This window comes from Sorex fumeus, unplaced genomic scaffold (genome assembly GCF_029834395.1).
Source record: "Sorex fumeus unplaced genomic scaffold, SorFum_2.1 ptg000037l, whole genome shotgun sequence".
NCBI lineage: Eukaryota > Metazoa > Chordata > Mammalia > Eulipotyphla > Soricidae > Sorex > Sorex fumeus.
In genome coordinates, this window is record NW_026606094.1 from 60,581,550 (window position 1) to 60,602,149 (window position 20,600).

At 36.0% G+C, this 20,600-nt stretch overlaps 1 protein-coding gene across 4 annotated transcripts in view; it reads left to right on the forward strand.

Annotated features, from left to right (window-relative positions):
• HDAC9 (histone deacetylase 9) overlaps positions 1–20,600 on the forward strand; it is a 1,023,935-nt gene that overhangs the window by 625,628 nt on the left and 377,707 nt on the right. For all 4 annotated transcript variants that reach the window (XM_056118063.1, XM_056118067.1, XM_056118065.1 and 1 more), the window contains 3 exons: positions 683–802; positions 3,713–3,923; positions 4,571–4,788. In XM_056118063.1, coding sequence (XP_055974038.1) covers positions 683–802; positions 3,713–3,923; positions 4,571–4,788 — 549 coding nt within the window. The remainder of the gene's footprint in view (positions 1–682; positions 803–3,712; positions 3,924–4,570; positions 4,789–20,600) is intronic.

Below are 20,600 nucleotides of genomic sequence, written 5' to 3' on the forward strand. Positions count from 1 at the left end.
CAACCCCAGATCAGTACTCGGAGACACATGGTTCCACAAGCATTACTGAGTGTGTTTCTAGAGGCCTCAGATATTCCCGGCATAGCCAAATAGGCTCCCAGGCATCTCTGGACTGGAATGACTCAGCAATTCCCAGCACTGCATGACCCCAGTAGAGCTGCATCTTTAGGTTCTCACGTGGAAGCTGTGTCCATTTGCCCACGAATTACTGGAAAGGACTCAGAAGTCCCTTGGTGAACAAAAAGTAGATAAATAATAAAACTAGCACAGAAAAAGAAAAATTTGGTTTTTGGGTCACATCTGCTAGTGCTCAGGCTTACTCCTGACTCTGATCTGGGATCACTCGTAAGAGACTCAGGGGACCATACGAGGTTCCAGGGAACAAACCTTGGTCAGCCACCTACAAGGCAACAGCCCTACCTGTTATTCTATCTTTCTTGCCCCATGTATAGGAAAATTATGACTGATAAAATGAGACCTATTTTCTTCAAGTTGGTCTGAATACCATAAGCGCTTGCTCCTGGTGGGTACAGGGTCAAGAATAGTCTCTGAATACAAACAAATCACTCTACAGCTAACAAAACAGAGACTTGTTTTCTCTCGATGTAAACATTTTTCAATAGAACTTATAGCATAGTATTTTAATGCTCCGCTATTCTTTCTCTTTATTTTTCTTTCACAGCAAATGATTTCACAACGCGTTCTAATTCATGAAGATTCCATGAACCTGCTAAGTCTTTATACCTCTCCCTCTTTGCCCAACATCACATTGGGACTTCCGGCAGTGCCAGCCCCACTCAGTGTAAGTCATTATGTAGCGTTAGCTTCAACCAACTCAGTTATACTCTCGTAGAGGAATGCTCTTTCATTTCCTATATATTTTTACATCAGGGAAACTTGGTAGAGAAACTCTCTTTCACTCTATTCTGACCCTGTCAGAGACCTTCAAGTTAATGTATAAAATACTATATTGACTCAAATAATATATAAAATAGCCAAAATTTGATGTATTTAAAAAAAGAAAGCAAATACCAGATACATTATTTTAGTTGTTTCACACAGTGATCCCATGAACGAGATTATACACCACACTTTTACAGAAGAACCTGAGAATTTTAAATTTGAAATTTTAAAGCCCAAGATCATACAACCAGTAAATAGAACAACAGATCTCAATTCAGGCCAGTGCCGAGAAGTACAGTTTCTAAAAACAGAGATGTATGTGTTTATGGAACTTCATTTTGTTTGTAACTTTAGTTGGAGAATTGAATTTCCTATATTCTGTAATAGCAAGTAACAAGTATCTAGAGAAACTCTCTAGAAACAATATTAAACTATTGCCAGGAGAGTCAAAATGCATTCATTATTTTTAAAGTTCGGACAACATTTATAAGAATGTCATGGATGACTCTGTCCCAATTTTTTTTAAAAAAGCATTAATTATTTTATAAGTATTCCTTACAATGCAGGTTTTAGCCTTGGTAAAAGATTTGTAAGCTTTACCAAGAAAAAGTTATCTGTGAAAGTTCGCAAATTGCACATATAGAGAGGTCACATAATTCATTATGTTTACAGAGTACTAACCCTTATCATCAATTTTACTCATCTTTAGCGGCAAGAATGCCACTGAGTTTGCTGTTTATCAGATTCAGAATTCTGTAGTATGCCCATGTGAGGAATTCTACAAAATTGTCTAGTTTGTCATTTACTTTCAGAATATGAGACCTGTAATAAGACGCTAGTCTAGATCTTCTTAATATTTTTCCATTTTAGATCTCCTTTTCAATTGCTAAATTCAACATAGCCAGATACACTTTAGATTCAGTATGCACTTGACTTTTCAGTTAATTTTTGTTCACTGTATATTCAGAAACCCTTTACTGTTGCCATATTTTTCATCACCCTGATATTCAGTTACAAGGTCATAAATACATAGTTGAAGAGGCTAGGTGCTAATCTGTGCATACATACATCTATCGTGAAATTTAATGATCAGTTATATGACTATGTTCAATACACATTATAAATGAATATTTAATATTGTATAATGTAATCTTATATTATCAGTGATTTTGCCTGTGATAGAGAAAAGCAAAATTCTGCCTTTTTTTTTTTTTAATTTGGGGATCGAAAAAGAAAGTCTTGAAAATTCCGAATTTAGGTATGCCCCTGAAATGTGACATGAAGCTTTTGTAAACCGTTGGATCTAGTAAAAAGAAAAAGGGAAGTTGGATGAAACTAAGCATACTATTTCAAGGATGTTTCACATATTCTCTTAATAAAGCTTATTTTTCCTTTCTTTGTATTTTTCTTATCTCATGATAACTGTATAGTAACTAAAATATTTATAGGAATATACATTTTATTTTCATTCTTCATTTCATGCTCCAAGTAAATCCTGCCAGTTAAAATTAGTATATATTACTTTTAATGTGGTCAGGAAGATTTTTCCCCAAAGAACTAAGTGCTAAAGTCAGAATATTGAATGTTTCAATGGTAATACAATTTGGTGCCATTGGATGAATAAGCCAATGTGGTTTGAACTGAAGTTTCATTTCTCTTTGCTTTCATTTTGGTGTGGATGAGGCCATCATAATTAATTTTTCAATCTTAGTATTGCCTCGGAGCAGGGATCTCTAATAGTCCCTTTCCCCACTAAATACTGGGAACTTTAAAGCAAAAGAGACCAGAAGAAGGAACTGCTTGTAGATGAAACATTGCATTGACTTGCAGTGTGACTAAGCAAACCATTTACTTCTTTGTCCTTCAATTTTTCCATCAATTAAAATTACTTTGCTTCCCTGGTGCAGAGCAATTTTGAAAGATGAAATACGAGTTTTGAAAAGAAACATGCTACATAATTTTGAGGTCTTACACTTCTGCTTTTTATAGTTCCAACATAACCACCATTCAGTAAGTTATTTGAATAGGATAATTCATTATTCCTATTGATGACATAATTATTATTACCTTATTACTGTGTTGTCATGCATTTCAAGTTTAAATAGTATTTTTATTTGATATTTAATTACAGTTATAGTTTAATTTATTAAACAATTGTATCTGGCTTGTCATTTTCAATGTGTAGAGAAGTGAAGATCTGTTATGAATTAATATAAAGTATATGTTTAAATCAAATTCCTGCATATTTTATATAAACTCTCATTGAGTTAGCTCAGGAATTTAACTCAAAAATTATGTAGAAGAAACTTACAATACTGTGAAATTATTGGAAGACATGTAGAAAAACACTAAATTGTTGCTTCTGCTTCAATCCTCAATATCAGAATGTTAGAGCATCATACCTCTAGCTTGATAATTCCTTTGACGTAATAGTTTAGAAATATGTCTTAGTTTAACTTTTCCAATATGATTTTTACTTAAGCATTGCACTAAAATCTTTTATTAAACTGTTTCAAGAAGTAGACCCAAATTAGGACAACATTAAGCAAAAACCTGTGGTAAAATCAGTACAATTGCCACTGAGGACTGAATCTTCTCCAGTGTTTCAACTGCTATTTATTCTTCCTTATTAATTTAGTTTAAAAGACATGCTGTTATCCATTTTTATACTAACCACTGGGTAAAATAGTTTTCTTTTATTTTGGGGGGAGGAAGGAATTATGGAATCATGAACTAATCTAATGATGGACACACCTAATGACTGAAGTGGAGAAAAGAGGACTTACATCTCTATGATTTCTTGACACAGGCTTCGAATCCACTCAAAGAAAAGCAGAAATGTGAGAGCCAAGCACTCAGGCAAGGCGTCCCTCTGCCTGGACAGTATGGGGGCAGCATCTCAACATCTGCAAGTCATCCCCATGTCGCTCTAGAGGGAAAGCCCAACAGCAGCCACCAAGCTCTCCTGCAGCATTTATTATTGAAAGAACAAATGCGACAGCAAAAACTCCTTGTGGCTGGTAATTAACAATCATATCTTGTACAGGTCATTTTAGGGATTTTCTTTTATCAATAACCCAATGTCATTTCTCCTTAACCTAAGACCTAGTAAAGATTTGGAGTGCGACACATAAGTCTCCCGGACACCTTTGTAAACTGGAAAAGGCTATTATACTTACTTACTCTTTGAGATGGGCTGGAGTGATAGCACAATGGGTAGGGCGTTTGCCTTGCACATGGATGACCCAGATTTGATTCCTCCATCCCTCTTAGAGAGCCTGGCAAGCTGCTGAGAGCACGGCAGAGCCTGGCAAGCTCCCCGTGGCATATTCAATATGCCAAAAACAGTAACAAATCTCACAATGGAGATGTTACTGGTGCCCGCTTCAGCAAATTGATGAATAACAGGAGGACAGTGCTACTCTTTACAGTGCTTTCATCTTTATTCACTCCAGAGTGGACTTCAGTGAACCATAGATCGGGCATATTTCTGCCCAATACCTTGACTTTTCCGCCTTCTCCCCAGACACCAAACTTAGCCTTCTTTTGATGCTTGTCCAACTTGTTCTTTTGTGGCTTGTCACTACTTGTCACAAAACATACCTAATATGTCATTTTCTGTAGCCATCGGTCTTTTCCGATAAATGTGTATGTATGTGTTTTTCAGGTGGAGTTCCCTTACATCCTCAGTCTCCTTTGGCAACGAAAGAGAGAATTTCACCTGGCATTCGAGGCACCCACAAATTACCCCGTCATAGACCCCTGAATCGAACCCAGTCTGCACCTTTGCCGCAGAGCACATTGGCTCAGTTGGTCATTCAGCAGCAGCACCAGCAGTTCTTGGAGAAGCAGAAGCAGTACCAACAGCAGATCCACATGAACAAAGTAAGCCCCTGTACAAATACCACCTTAAATACTCAGGACGCATAGAGGCCTCCACGTGGAAACTCATTTCTTTGGCATTACAGAAGAGACTTGAGCAGAGTTGAATGAGGTAGACTGATACATTCAAAAGTTTGCACAGGTGCAGGCCATGCTGAGGTTAACCAATAAGGTACTTTTCAGCAACCTGTATATTTTTTATATTTATTTTCTAGCATGGCCCACTTGATTCCAAACAGCGTTAGAAGCATTTTCTCAGGATCACCATGATGCTTCTGGCAGCCCTATTGTGGCTGAAACAGACAGAGAATGTCTGTATCACTCTATATCCTTAGCTGCTCTCCTGCTGAGGCAACCACAAAAGAGAAAAAAAAAAGTAAACAGGGAAATTGAAATTTAACAGTATCAGGCTGGTAATGAGTTTTCAATGAATTTATAAGATACACCTGTCTGTACTGTTTTGCCCCTGTTCTCTACTGTGGTGGGCTTATAAAACAAAGTTGCCATTCCTGGAAAAATACTAAGATTTAGATTATTAAAGATCTTATCTGCTCTGCTTTAGTTTCTGTGTTATTTAAGAGTAGCTTAGATAGGCTATCTGGTGAGAAATGATACCCAGCTACTGATAATTAGCTAAAATTCAGCTTGTGTTTACATTTTTCATTTTATTTTGTGTCATCAACAAAATGAAATTTCATGGGCAAAAGTCAGATCTTCTTTGTATTGACTTAGGAGAGGAAGGTGTTTATCCTGTGCTTACCTTATTGCCGATAGGGCCAGAACTTTTCTCTTCTTTTTGGCCTCCATCTTAATAAGGCAGAGCCATGAAGGAGAGTGTATTGAAGATCACGTTAATGAACATGAATTTTTCTAGCCCAACCCTTTGCTATTTGCAAGCAAAGGGATGATGATGGGAGAGGATTGAAGGGTGGGAAAAAGTGGGGGGAGGACTTTGGGGTGGGGATATATGGCTGACAGCGGCAACTAACCCATGAGTCATCTTTCACTATATGGCAGACCTCTTTGTTATATTAAAGCCAATTTTTCTGCTATTTCTCCAGTTATCAAGTGATTTTGCATCAATTCAGTTTCGTCAGAAAATGACCTTCCTTCCTGGCTAATGACCCATCAGTGTGAAACTGAATGTTTATTGCAATAGGGTGGAGTTTGTTTTGTGGTCTCTTACCAAATAGTATGGAAGAGTTATCCAGTGTCCAGTGAGGAAAAATAAAAACATATGCAGAAGAGAAGATTAGGAATCTTTTACCTAATGTTATATTGACATGGTATGAGGTTCACTTTGCTAGTTAGTTATAATTCTAGAAACATGTGGATTTTTACATTTCATTGTAAATAAATTAAGCAAGTCTATTCCTCTGAAATTGTGATCTATGGACTATTCCTATGATTGTCTGTAAGGGTGTTTCAGAATGTATTTTTTCATGACCTGGAGATGCCACTGTTTCACACTCAGATAGTATGTTACTATCAGATTCAATAGATTTTAATATCACACTTGAGATTGTGACAAGCGGATGTGAACTTCAACCACATGGAAGGAACTAAGATGAAAAGCAGGCATTTACATTTGAACAATGAGAAAAGCAAATCTTATCAGCGACCTTCTCCCATGTGGAGCTGATTCCTTGGAATCTGTTAAGAATTCATCCCAAAATTAGAAACAAACCTATACTTTTAGGAACATGTTTGTACAGTGGTTTGATTATTAAATCTTGTCTTAATTAGACAAAATGAAGTCCAGAAAACTTCAAAGGACAAAGCTGATCTTTATATATTAACCCCTCTCAGCTTGGGTGTTTAGATTACTCAAGCAGGTCCCCAGTTGGCTTTCCTCCAAGTATGTATTCCATATGTTTAATCAAAATGGCGTATGCACATTGGGTACTCTACAGATTTTGAAGATATTTCACCTGGCCCCAATTGTCTAAGGGAACACAGGAAAATCTTATTAAAGAAAATATTGAACCTTCATCCTATTCAGAAGTATTTGCAATAAAATCAAGAGAGGAATTGCTACTGCTGTTTAACAACCTTCCTGTGAGACGAAGAAAATGTTACTTCCGGTGAAGGCCATAACATAGGTGTTAAAAGCTAACAAGTATCTATATATTAGTATTTTTGTGTGTATGTTTATCCATTTGGAAGACCTATTAATGAAAAACAATCTCATATTTTTAGTTAGCTTATTTTCCCCACTGTAATGAATGAACATATATTTCAAATACTACCAAATATTTGCCATCATAAAGACATGACTCAAGTGTTGAAGAGACTGTACGGGGGTTAAAGCACTTGCCTAACATGAAGCCAGCCCGGATTCTATCCCATTACCACCTGTGATGAAGTGACCTCTGAGTACAGAGCCAGAAATAAGCCCAGAGCATCTTCAGGTGTGACTCAAACATAAATAACAACCCAAATCAAAACATGGTTCCACTGTTAAGCTATTTATTACTATTTAGGAAATACTGACACTTAAAAAGGCATTCATTTTCAAAAGACATGAAAAATTTTGACTTCCTTCATGTTTGTGATTCTTTTTAGAGAAATTTAGGGAACCAAAAACTGGAGTGAGAGTAACAACAAAAAAAAAATAAGTTTATTTCTAAATCTATGTCACAGATATGGTTGACTTTCTTGGTATGAGGTATTTAAAGGTATTTAATGGTCTGTTTTATTGCATTTGAGAAGAATTAGACTGGGGATGTATCTCAGCAAATGAGTACATTCCCTGGGTTTTTTAAAAATTTTATTGATTCACCGTGAAATATAGTTACAAGCTTTCATGTTTGAGTTACAATCACACATTGATCCCTCCACCCATCCCTTCACCACCAATTTCCCCAGTATACCCCCACCTTTCCCACGCTCCCATTGCCTCCATGGCAGGCAATATTCCCCATACTCTCTCTACTTTTGGACATTATGGTTTGCAATGCAGATACTGAGAGGTTATCATGTTTGGTCCTTTACCTACTTTCGCATACCCGGGGATTGATTCCTGAATCAAAACTTAAAAAAAAACTCACAAAATAATAATTATAATTAGAAGAATTTAAAGTAAAATTTTACCTCATAGATTATATGTATATAAGAATTGACATATTTTTCAAAAAATTTAGATATTTTCAGTATTTGAATGCATTTATGAAAATAGCTATATAAAATGCTTATGGTCACTGCATTGTAAGTGAATGCTAAATAATTTATCTAACCTGCCTCTTGCCTGGTAGTTTAATGACATTTTCATCATAAGATGATGGTGTAAGTGCTCAACAGGTTAGCAAAAATATCTCTGGCATGGAGAGATGAAGCAGTTGTGTTATTGTATCTACCAGGAAGTAATGAGCTAAGCTAAAAAGGCAAGCAAAAATCTGTTTGAATGAAAGATTGAAGCTCATTAGTTTGAATAGTCTATAGTCACTGAAAATGTTTTGAGAAAACCATAAGAAAACATAGATTTCTTACACTTTCTTCTATTTAAGACATAAAATGTCATTTCTGTTGCTAATGTTACTTTCTTACAGTGATAGCTTTTTGAACCTTGTATTTTTTCATATTTGCATCAAAAGAAGACCGTTACTTTTGCTAGTATTTTTTGGTACGTTAGTTTGGGGGGCCACACCCAGGAATGCTCTTGAATCAGTGCTCAGGGGCTGCTCAGGTGACTATACAACTAGGGATCTCTCTCAACCCTTAATATATCTCTCTGATCCCTTTGTCAGCTTATTTATTTATTTATTTATTTATTTTTGTAATAGAAGAAAATAAATGTTTATGTAGAGTTTGCCCCATAGATACAAAACATCAAGCAAAAATGGATATTTTCTCCTTAGCCTTTTTCAAGTTACCTTTTATCACAGATCCGCTAGTTTAGCAAAACTGATTAAAAAAATAACTGAAGTCATTTGTGGAGTTTTTGTTTTTGATAAAATATTTTTGCCACTGCCAAGTTAATAAATGGACAGATAGCCAGACACATCAACTCTTAATGAATATGCAGAAATGTTTCACAGTTCCTTCAGGCATTTTGTCATAAAATAATTTAGCATAGATCTCTGTTCCCCACCCAGTGGCATCCACTATTCTTTGTAGAAATTCTGTGACAGTATTAATATGATAACACGTATGTTATGCCTAAGAGTTTCCATTTCCATTATAATTTTAATACCTTTTAAAATTTCATTTCATGTTTTTTTCATATTTTTCTGTCAAATTCAAATGAGCAGAGTTTTGAGAGATTTTAAGAATTTCCCAAAAATTCTTCATTCAATGCTTATTTGAATGAAATACTAATCTCTGCCTGTATCCATTTAGCAACTCATATTAAATTCTTACTTTGTGCCAGACAGTATTCTGGGCATCAAGAAAACAAATTCACTGTCATGGATCTTAGAGTGTGGAAACTGAAGAGTGGAGTAGTAAAGAGAGTAATAAAGTATGTTAAGTATTAGGATAGGGGACATGAAGAAAATGGCCTTTTCCCCCATGAAAAAACAATGAGAGTTGTTTAGTAACCTCTTTGGGTTATCTTTTTGGCATATTTTCTTTAAAATAGTTTTTTTTTCTGGTTTCTTTTCCCTGCATTTATCTCTTTCTTTTGTAGGATGTTGGTTCTTTTTTCTCTCTCATTGGTGATAAATATCTTTTGCATTCCTATGACTGGATATCAGCCAGCACTTAAAAAATTTTCACATAAATCATGAGATGATATCTTATATATGTCAAGGTTCACTCTAGATAGAAGTATTTATTATATATTTTTACCATGATACTTAGGCATTTTGACACGAGTGCTATTTTATCATAATAAAAATATATCTAAGACAAGACCAGTAAAAGGGAGGCCGAGCAGATGTCCTGTGCTGCCCTTACTAAAATAGGTAGATACTATGTCTGACAAGCAAAGCATGAATATAATTAAGCTCAAATGCTGGATCATAGCAAATGAGGAAATTTCATTCATTTTGGGAGAGAATTTGACCCTTGATTTGAGTAGTGTCTGTTGTAGTCCTTTTCATGACAAAATTTTCTGACATAATGTTACATAGTCTTTATATCCCCTTATGATTCATACCCACCCTAGTCCCCCATCATCCATCCATAGCAGCCTCGGGGAGTATATTCTTTCATGCCTCTGTTCACACACAAACAAGTATGCACATGTGTGTGTGTGTGTGTGTGTGTGTGTGTGTGTGTGTCTGTGTTTCCTTCTATGGCCAATGTCCCTGCTCATAGGTCTAAATAGCACTATTTTTATTACTGTTGAGAAATATATGGATTCTCCCAAGGAAACCATTAAAAAATCAATAACTTTGTAGACATCTGGTTTCCAAGAAATATACCTTTTTTGATGTCAATCTTCATGTTAGCAAATAAGTAAACACTTCATATTAACCTTACTTAAATAAAGGTAATTTTACCATGACTTGCCTGTATTAAGATTTATATGAGGACCATGTACCACAATTTGCTGCATTTTTTTGACACACCTATTTTTCCTACTGAATCTCTCTCCCATTCTTTATTCATCTCAGCACCTTCTCCATGATTACCTTATGGACAGGACCATATACTGCCAACTCTCTTTTAAATGTGGCATCTATTATGAGCTGGGATAACTCGCTAGCTAGCAATCTTATATATATTATCTCCTCAACGTTAATGGTAACTCTTTTGCTTTAATAGGAAAATTCCTTGTAAGGCCAGCAACATAGCTCACAGGGCTGTATTGCATGCCTGCCATGCATAGAGGCCCCAGGTTTGATCCCTGGCACAGAATGACCTCTGTGTCTGCCGTGGTGACTCCTGATGCTTCTGGGGAGGCCCCCACAAACAAACAGGAACACCCAAAAGACAGTTGATTTTAAAGAGCTTTAAGTAAGTTAGCCATAGTAATAGGGTTAGCAGGGGGTAGAACAAGAATTTTTCACATGACACAAAAATCTGCCGTAACCAACTATACTTATTCCAGAGTCACTTATGTCATCTGGGGAGACACAGTAGTTCCTAGTGCTATTTTTGCCAAAAAGGAAGAAATTCAGCTGCCGGACAGATAAATGGCAAAGGAATCATCATCATCATCATCATCATCATCATCATCATCATAAATTATCATCACCATCACCATTAGTATTTCGGTATTAGTTTGAATTTTCCAGGATGAAGAAATCCTTTTCCTGGAACATTTTTTCTAATTTTCCCCATGGCGCCCTCCATACATTCACTCAGTGGGACTCCCTGGGTGCGGACCTGATATGGACAGTTCACTCTTTAGTTGGTTCGGAAGGTTTTCTAGTGGTACAGTGAGTGCAGTACATCTACAGTGGTGCTGGGTCACATTTCATTCCTTTTTCTTGTGTTGCTACATTGTTTTTCTTATGCAGGGGAGGGAATTGAGCAAACATCTTCTGATTGGAGTGAGTTTTAAGAATGCCTGGAGCTGTAGGTCTACTGACTTCATCAAATTCAACTGAAATGCAGATGTTGGCATCTCATCTAAGACTGGTTGGAAAATACTTTTAAGTTTTTAAAAGTAGATGAGTACAAACTTGAACTGGGTTTTCTTTTAGGCATTACTGTTGTCAGGCTTAATATCTCTCTGTCCATTTGACAGTGTGTTTTCATGTAGTCTTAAGTCACCAATTTAGGATTACATTTTTTCCCATTAGGTAGATAGTATGTCCAAAAACTTAAGCAAGTATTGAAAGGCAGTTTTAATTTTATAACAGTTAAAGGCCTCTGTGATTATTTATCTATCTGTAGAAGTTTATAAAAGAAACTTTGACCGTAGCCATAAATAGATGCCATTTCAACATGACTAGCTCAATGTAAATAGATCCATGAGGTATATATTATGGGCTTTGGGGGGGGGGGAAAGCCACTTATGCTGCATTACCAGCTTACTTCATCACAGAGAATCCATATAGAATCATTTTCTGTATATTATAAACCACTGAAAATGGCTTGTTACTTTACTATTACATGTGATGAAATCCTGTTTGGAAAAGAAACTAAATGGCCATTTCAGTGGATTAATGTGTAACATTCATAAAAGTTCCCAGTGCTGCTTTCATAACTGAAGACCGAGGAAAAGACCTTGACCTTTCCTTTTCACTCTGCACTGTTAATCTAGTCAGAGGCACATTTATTGAATGTGAATAACAATAGTTGGACATGACTATGAAGTAAGAAATAAGGGGGGAGAAAAATATCTGGGGAATTAAACCATGTGAATAGTTGACTGATGTTGATTCCAGGCAGTTCAAAGAGAAAGGAAAGCTAAATAATTTCGTTGTTTCACAACCTCGGCAAATAGTTTTATTTGACAGAATGAAATAATTAAGTCTTACTAAGGAATTTTTAATATAGCTAAGTGATTTGTGAACATTAAACCACCAAAGCATAGTGGTCTCTATGCTGCAGATTTTGGTTGCTTATAAATTCCTCATTTTTAGGGATTTTCTCAACTATATCTTTCTAGCCTCTCTCTAAACACTTATGAAATCTGAGGATTATAATGACCCTGAAATTTCATATGTTTTTACACTAATTTTCATTCCTTTAATACAAACGTCAGGACTATACTCCCATAGCCCAAAGTTAATCTTGCTTTGGACTTCGTTCTATCAACCAGCAATTCAAACTTCTAAAAAGTTAATTATAAAAAGATAATTTCCTGGAATGCACTAATTGATGATATCCCACAAAGATTTACTTGCATTCATCAGGCTGTGTGCTGGAAATATAGATATGAAGAAGGTATGCTCTTTTCCTTGAATGAGTAATAGTTTGGAAACAGATTATTCCAATCGAAGATAGTTTTCCACAGTGCCTTGCTCATATGAATTGCAAAATCTGGAATGCTTATTCTTCTGAAATAGAAATTTTGGTTGTACTATACACTGCATAATTATTACTTTTCCACTTCAGTCAAAGTGTTATACCTCTTTGTTCAATAATTCTCTGATATGTGTACTTTGGAGGTGTATCATGAAGATTACCTGAGAGGATATTCTGAAAGTAATTTGTAATCACAATAGCACTACTGAAACCAAAAGCAATTTTTATTTTCTTTTATATCACTATAAGTTTTGTTTCCCTTATTTTGTTCTTGTAAAATAGTTATCAAAAAGTGCTAGATTATTTTCGAGTCACTCATTTCCCAGTTGCCTGAATATTGCATCAAATTTCTTTGTTGTAACAAAAACCACTAAATTTTGTTTCAGGTCTCTCTTGGGCCTTAATTTTCATCATGAAACAGGCCCTCTCTTCCCTTTTTGGAACAGTATTATGGTTAGTTATTGAATTTTTGAATTTAGATATAATTTGCACACAGTAAAATTTATTCCTTTTGGTTTACATTTCAGTGAGTTTTGACAAATACATATTGTCATATAATTTCCACAATCAAGTTAAAGGACCTTTCCCTCAACTTGCAAATTTCCTTTTGCTGTTCTTTTGTAGTTATTTCCTAACCCTACTCTAATCCCTGGCAAAGTAGGTGACTTGTTGACCATGTAGGAACATAAAACAAATCTCAAATTTGAAAGATGATGTATTGTAAGTGCATGATGACATCACCCCTAAATGATCTAAACCATAGAATGTTTAAGCAAGAAAGGACATACGGGATTATTTTCAAAGGTCACAAGTTGATGTTCTCTGGACTAGATCCATTCTGTTGATTTTTTTTTTTGGCCTGCCTACTATCTTAGAGAACATCCAAATAATTACTTAATATTTAAACACTAGAAAGATTTCAGATACAAATCTGGACATCTAGAATTGTGTAAAAATATCCAATCATGCTGGACCCACATTTCTGTGTGACAATTATAAGGGCTTAATCTTGGTTGTCCATTTTAAACAGGACTGGCACTGATCTCCAGTTTCCCATAGTAATGGATGGATCTATGAGGAGTGAAAAATACTGTTTACAAGTCAAGTATTTGGGAAATCATTGGCTTTGAGAGCTTGCACATCCTGAAACTCTGTCCAGAATCGCAAAGGATTAGCAAAGGCAAGGATGCCTTTTCTCCCTGTGCTTTTATCCAAAATCTTTGAAAATATATTACCCACTGAAGATCAGGAAGGAAGTGATCTGGAAAAAAATACTATTTTGTAATATTATAGGGTATATAATTACATGGTTCATTTAGAAATATCTTATTTGTATCCCAGTTAAAATAAGCCCTTGAAAATGCTTCTTGGCGCCAGAGTGATAGTATAGCAGGTAACTTGCCTTACATGCAGTTGACCTGGGTTCTATTCCTGACACCCTATATGGTTCCCTGAGCCTTTCCAGAAGTGATCCCGGAACTCAGAGCCAGGGGTTAACCCTGAGCAGCACTGGGTACAGCCCCCAAACCAAAATAATAAATAAATACTCTTTTACTGAGGATGGAATGTTCTGAAGGTTATTCTTCTTATTTCCACATTTGTCCAACTCCATTTTATAGCTGTCAGAGGAATCATTTGATCTTTGGCAAATAAATCAGATCAACTCAGAACATGATAAAAATGCCCCCAGTTGCTCCTCATTGTTTGTAGGAAAAAAACGCGCACATATTTACATGACCTACAGATTGTTGGGATCTGCCTCATGCCCCTTCACTGCTCCTGATTCTTTTAATACCCTTGGCTCTCCAGCTGCATTGGACTCTGCAATGAGAAGGGAAACTCCTTCCATTGCCAGGAGTTATATTAGCCACAATCCTGTTTGGAACTTAAGATCACAAATCCCCTCATGAGTCAATCAGCTCAACCTCATCTCTTCAGGTGGGCCTTCCTTACACTTCAAATTAGATACTGATCTAATTTGATAGGTTAGCCTGGACCGTGTCTAACTGAAGAATCTTCTCAGAGCCTGGCATATAGTAAATGTTCACTAACAATTTTATTAAATAAAAATGTTGGGCAGGGAGGTAACATTTCTAAAGTGGCTAAGGAGAGGGAAATTATCACACTCTACCACAAGTGACTATTTATTTAAATTATTGATGCTAAGATAGTTTGAGACACCCCCTCCCCCAAGGATATTTTAATTGCAGGTTTGGTTTTAGACAATCATTTAATATTACAAAGAGAAGCAAGGATTTAAGAATTTGCTTAATTTCTGGATTAATTTTGTGTCTTCAATATTGGTAAGACAGAATGTTTTTAAGTTTTTATTTTAATTTTTATGAATAATGAGCCAGTATTTAGAAAATCTTTCTGTCTTATCTTTTAATTTTGATTCCTCTGGCGATTGTCCTGTGTTGCACAGAAGCTAAATGACATGGAGCATTTTGGCTTGAGACAGAGTTCTTCTCTATCGAGACCTCAATTTGAAACCCCTCCAAGCTCTGCATCTTGTTTTTGAGAACAGTTGGTACATACCTCGTCTATTTGTGAATTGAGATGGAGTCTTATCATTATTTTAAAAATCCAGTTTCCTTGGAGCTTAAGGAAAGTGTTATTTCAAAAGAAGAAATTTAAAAGTATTTGAAAATAGAAAAGAAAACTTGTGCTACTGCTTTTCCTTATGGAAAATGTCTGAAAATTTGAAGCATAATACAAAGTCAGTTGTATTGAAGGTCATTTTGCATAGTTTAATAACCACATACACACATAGTACTCAGTGATTTGTTGACAATTTCAGAAAATCTGATGCCTACAGACACAGATTTGCACCTTATATGCTTTAGTTCTTAGTTGACATTCTAGATCTGAAGATATTTTGGGGAACATGAATGATTTAATATTCATTAAGAACACACTTTTAAAAAAATGCTTTCTCTAAATGTACTAATATTGATTTCAAACTTATAAATTATATCAGAGATGAGTTTAGATGAATGGATTAATCTACAGAGATTAGCATATCACTTTAAATATCATTTAGTGAATTTTTAAACATCTGCCCAATATAATATTTAACATGGAATATAAAGTATTGAAATTGCAGACTTACTGAAATTATGACTTTAACAGAAACTTATAAAACAAAGTATTCATTTGTAATACATGAGATTTTCATATATATCATGCTTTCTCTGTATGTATGTACATTATGTGTACGTATACATGCATATATATGTATATATACATGCATATATATGTGTATATATATTTCATATATGCATGTATATATTCATGCATTAAAATAGCTGACTGACGTATGTAAGCATACACATTATAAGCTAGAATGATCATATACTGCCTGCATCATTGTTGGTGTTTGGCACAGTTGTTAGACAGTAGCATGGAAAATACAGAGACACGCTGACAGATGAGAAAGAGCACAGATGAAAGGGACAGTAGAAGGAGCACAGTCATCATCATCTTTATCTCAGCAGGGCTCCCAACCAAAGTAACTCACCTGGTGTCAGACAAATGACACACGGTGTGTTTTACAGATGGTGTTTTAGCCGAGATTCACAGAGGCTTGCACATTTATCTGTCACACAGATGTTTCATTTTGTGTTTTCCATCCAGCCAGGCAACAGCTCAACTTTGCTAGGGGATCACCTCCAGATGTTCCACCAAAGGGAGACCCTGCTACCCCACTGAGAGCCGGCCGACAGCTCCTCCCTGCAGCTGGGCCCACTCAGCGCAGTGCAAACCAGGAAAGGGGTAGTCCCTCACCATCTTCATAATCATCCTATTTGTAGTTCAAGGACACACAGAACACAATGCAACAACACCACCAAATTTCCTCAGAAGTGTCAAAACCTTACAAATAAGACCATATAACTTTTTATTTTAAATATCTGAAATGAGTCAAGCTGGCAGGCAAGCTTTCTGTGGCTTCGTCGATTTCCCTTGATAATATTAATTGCTACTTTCTCCATATGGAAAATTTGACTATTTAAACAAAAACAGCTTTCCTCAACTATTTAAAATAAGTGTGGGTTAGCTCCCTTGATGCATTTATATTTCACAGTGCTCACTGTAGGAATCCCCATTTATCTCCTCTATGTTCTGTGGAACCTATGAATAGCACATTTTGTTACAGATGTGGGAGATGAGTAGTCTTACATTTTTTCATATAGACATTGGCATTTGCTTTATCACCGGGGAAGAAATCTTTGTTGCTAAATATTAAACAAGTTTTTAGATATATATGAAGAAAAATGAGTGACAACGAAACAAAAAATAATTCTAGTTTTGACCTGTGCAATTGGGTAATTCAGATTTCTCCAGTGACGAAACATGTTGGGTTAATGCATTTGAGTAGGGTGGGAATAAATGTTATGTTTGGAATATCTAAAATATATCACTATTAAAATTATTAAATATTCTCACTCTAAAAACTTTAAGCAATGTTGTAGAAAGGTCTGGATCTCATGAATAACCTTGACATTGATTACATTAATTTATTTGTTATCTGTTTTTTCAGAGGAGAATGCAATATGGAAGAATAAAAGCTGTTCTAGGTTGCTACTCCTATTACAATTTTTGAGATGACCCTGCTTCTCTTGAGCATGAAAATTCTTTATAAGATAGTGTTTGAAAACTGTTATTAAATGTTTATCCGACTCCAGAATTTTATATTTATATGTTCTCCACCTACATGTTAATTGTTCCATGTCAGGAGTTTTTTTTTTTCTTTTACAATTCATTAAGGGATTCTGCTGTTGGAAGATTATTTTCCCATTTTCCTTCTCCAGTTGTGACTGTGATTGTGACTGTCTTCCCGTTGTCCATTGATTTGCTCAAGTGGGCCCAGTAACGTCTCCATTGGAGACTTTGTTGTTACTGTGTTTGGCATATCGAATATGTCACGGGTAGCTTGCCAGGCTCTGCCGTGCAGGCGAGATACTCTCAGTAGCTTGCTGGGCTCTCCGAGAGGGGCGGAGGAATCGAACTCAGGTCGGCCATGTTGGTGCGTGCAAGGCAAACGCCCTACCGCTGTGCTATCACTACAGCCCTTCTCCAGTTATCACAACATTATTTATGCTGCTATTTCCCCCCTTCATGTTCATATAGTACATCACATTTATTGATGAAAACAAAGGAATGGAAACGAATAGCATTTCTCCTTTGCACTCTGAAAATTGTTGCACATCATTTCATTTCTGTTGCTGTGTGATTGAGGTCATAAACACCAAGTTTTACTCAGTAACTAAATGATGAATTCTCTATGCTTCTTCAGATATATATATATATATATATATATATATATATATATAGACAGGACAGATCTCAAGTTTTCTCTTAAAATGTACATAAGATATGTGTAAGATCTCCAAATTTCATCAGTATTTGAGATTTTCTTATACATATTATCAGTGGCAATTGTATTCCAGTGAATTGTTTGTGGTAGAGAGGTAGATCAAGGGACCTTTCACTTAAAAGTGAAATTAGACTATTCCAGTGATGTGTGATGGAGAACAGAATGGGTCATTGCTGGAATGGATAGGATGCAGGGCCTAGCCTAAGCATTAACTCAGAAAAGTAACAGCGGTTACTTTCATTCTTATAAAAGTGAAAATGAGTGGGGCAGTTAAATCTGATGGAATATGGAATGTTGGATTTCTTTTCCGATGCTCCTATTTTCTTATTAAGCAAAAGTACCAACAGGAATGAGAGAAGATCTGGTTGCCAAGGTTTGAGGAGGTTGGAGATCATTTGCCTCAAGTATTGTGTGAATGAGTTAACCAGAGAGGTGCAATGGGATTTCCAGATGCCACTGGGGCCCATTTGAGGATGATAATTATATAATTTGAAGAGGAATACTCAGTACTACTGTATCAATTTCTTTGCTTTCAAACTTGTTTAATGCTTAGATATGCTGAGAGATTTATTGTAAATTAATGGTAGACGTCTTACTTGTCCAATAAAACCCACCAGTGCTCAGTGCTTACTCCTGGCTCTGTGCTCAGGGATAAATCCTTATAGGGCTTGGAGACCATAAAAGATACTGAGGATCCTGGGTGAGCCATGTGCAAGGCAAGTGCCCTACCCATGTACTGTCTCTCCGACCCTGAAATTTATATTTAGAAGGATGTAAAATGATGGCCAAAAACTAGTTCTGGGGTATGATCACAACACTGGAAGACGGAGTATAGAGTATAATCATTAGGTACTAGAAGAATGGGACACTTCTTCTGAAGAAGACATCTAGTATAGGGGTACTTAGGCACTAAGGAGAAGACATCTAGTCTTCTCCAGATGCCACTAACTGAGATGTCAGTGACATCTGGAGAAGACTAGCAACAGAAAAGTCATCTTACCTGGTGGGCAGTGTTGGTAAGTTCCTTTTGGCTGTGGACACTGGACAACCTTCTGTGATTGAACATCAGTTCCTGACCTGTGGCCACTTGTCCCACCCCATGGAGCTTTCTTTTTCACTTGTCTTCACAGTGGGCCTTATTAGCACAATCTTTTTAACCCATTTCTCAGATGGCAGCTTGATGCACAAGTGTCCTTGGCCCACCAATTCTGAACAGCTGGCTCCCATAAATCTTTCCAAGAGTTGATAGTGAAAAAAAAGAGAGTTCTACGACTCAGCTAGGGTTTATAAGAAAACCTTTCTAAGGGTTCTTAAGGTCTCTTTTACCTGACACAGTGTTTCTTAGATTAATCTCTTCTCTCTACAAGATCTTCTAACCTGCTCTTGTGTTTTTGAGGTGAATGGTCAAAGAAAAGGTTGCAGGACTGATTGTACTCTCTCTTTCTAGAATGACTCTTCATCACTCTTCTTATCCTTGACATTTTGGTTGTCTGGGATTTTTCCATTTTAAAAAATGAGTTTCATTTTTCATGACATTACATGTTCTTTCTCTAAAAATCATCAAATATTGTCCTGTGTGAGGCTGAAGAGGTTGTATAGGGGCTTAGGCACTTGTTTAGCATTCTGATGACCTAGTTTGAATCCCTGAACACCAAATATGGTCTCCCAAGCACCATCAGAAATCATTCCTAAGCACAGAGCCAAGAATAGCTCTAAGCACCACCACATGTGGCCCAATCCACACTCCCAAGCCCCACGTTTCTACATTTGTGAAATCAAATTTTGAGTATATTTCATTATCTCTTTTCTTTGTCACTCTCAGTATTGTGCCAAGTACTATGTGTTTAAGATATAAAGAGATGTTTAACATTCATAGTTGGCATGAAAATCTTGCAGATAATTACCTCAAATGAATTTGAAGAAATTGAGGACATTTGAAACATTGTGAAAGTTTTCCTTATACCAACTTTCCAGTAATAATAGAAATTAGATTGTTGGCAAAAGGAAATTTCTGTTTAACTTTGATTTCTTCATTTTTACATAATTTTTATTGGAACATATTTTAACATGCTTATGTTTATTTTTAGGATTAGTCATGTTTAAGCTTTATGTGTAGTTGGTTCTAGGTTAAATTTTATTTCTCTAGAATCTTGTTTTCAACCAAAATACATTATATTAGTCTCTCAACATCCTTTTCTAGCACTCTTTCAATCTTCCTGCATTCAGTCCTCTCTGGCCCTTTAAGTTCTCAAATGAACTGGGCTTCATTTCCAATAGACACACCTGATCATAAATCAGAATTTCTCTCCACACTTATTTCCACCCATCTGTACATATGTTACGTGCATCTAACTCACCCTTTCCCATCCTTTATGTCATAGCCTAAGCATGGAACCTCCTCAATGAAAGCTCCCTTATAATTCTCACACCAAACCATTCATATACATCCGTATTCTAATCAGTATGGACTACTATAACACTTGATGTTTCTATAGAACACACCATCCAAAAAGATGAGAATAGATTTGATCTATTTGGTGCTTTTTCTAACATTGAACATTGAGCTCTGTGAAGG